The 1,236-nt window shown below is 41.5% G+C and overlaps 1 protein-coding gene across 3 annotated transcripts in view; it reads right to left on the reverse strand.

The window, feature by feature from the left end:
- The window catches only part of LOC119592090 (glutamic acid-rich protein-like), an 8,581-nt gene that overhangs the window by 1,309 nt on the left and 6,036 nt on the right, over positions 1-1,236 (reverse strand). For all 3 annotated transcript variants that reach the window (XM_037940906.1, XM_037940907.1, XM_037940908.1), the window contains one exon: positions 123-755. In XM_037940906.1, the coding sequence (XP_037796834.1) occupies positions 123-755 (633 nt within the window). The remainder of the gene's footprint in view (positions 1-122; positions 756-1,236) is intronic.

The following is a 1,236-nucleotide window of genomic DNA, read 5'->3' on the forward strand; positions in this document are numbered from 1 at the left end:
GTTCAAAGTCGGCACACCTACTTAAAGTTTCTAAAGTAAAGGAAATTACTCTTATATTCAAGTATATTACGATATATTCAATAAGAATTTCATAATGTTAGTTGAGTAAAATATATGATTACATTATCTCCTCCCTTGCTTTGTTGTGACTCTTCCTCACTGAGCTCTTGGCTTTGTTCTTTCTCTTCCTCTTCTTGGCTTTGTTCATCTTCTTCTTCTTGGCTTTGTTCTTCCTCTTCCTCTTCTTGGCTTTGTTCTTCCTCTTCCTCTTCTTGGCTTTGTTCTTCCTCTTCCTCTTGGCTTTGTTCTTCCTCTTCCTCTTCTTGGCTTTGTTCTTCCTCTTCCTCTTGGCTTTGTTCTTCCTCTTCCTCTTCTTGCCTTTGCTCTTCCTCTCCTTGAGAAATCTCTTCCTCCTCCTCCTCCCCTTCGTCTTCTCCTTGACTAAGGCCTACTTCCTCTTCACTGTCGCCTGTGTCCGAATCGCCTTCTTCAACAGGACACGGTTCCCTCGTTTCACTTTTCCGCGACTTTTCCTTCTTGGCGTAATTTTGGCGATGGTGGTCGCTAGGACGCATTTCCCGCTCGCGAGCCACTGGCACCATGCCATTCACCCGCGGCGCGCTCGCTGTGGAGAATTTTACTTGTTTCTTAAACATTGGTGTTGCTCCTTGCATTTCATTTCGTGACAGTTTTCCTTCGCTTCCCGTTCTCTCTTCTCTTCCTGTTCTTGATCTCATGTGGGTTGTGGCCATCTCCTGTGGAAGGGTTACATCTACAGAATATGGTGCAGTTGTTGATAAGTGATATGGACACTACGGATACTTGTTTATTTTATACTGATGTCTAATTGATTATCATCCTTTATTATTACTTACTACATCACTTTTACTCACTTTCTGACGGTGCCTTATAGCGCCCTCTCCCGGTACATATAAACATACATATGTAAAAATACTTGCATGTTTTCGCTTTGTTAGTGCGGTATCGTTGCAGATTGGCCGAAAGCCACATTACAGCGATTTAGCATTTCATGGTTAGTTTGCAACTCGGTAATCGAAAATACTGGAGAAAGTGTAGGCCCGGTCCAAGTCAGAGTTATTATTCACTCGTACGCCGATGGCATTATTGATATGCAAATTACAATCAAAACACGTGAAGAATGTCCTTTAAGATTATTTTCCAGTAATTATTTAGACAAAGAAGAAAATGACATCATCTAAAGAAGAGTAAATCACT

The sequence above is a fragment of the Penaeus monodon genome, chromosome 29 (assembly GCF_015228065.2).
Source record: "Penaeus monodon isolate SGIC_2016 chromosome 29, NSTDA_Pmon_1, whole genome shotgun sequence".
Classification (NCBI taxonomy): domain Eukaryota; kingdom Metazoa; phylum Arthropoda; class Malacostraca; order Decapoda; family Penaeidae; genus Penaeus; species Penaeus monodon.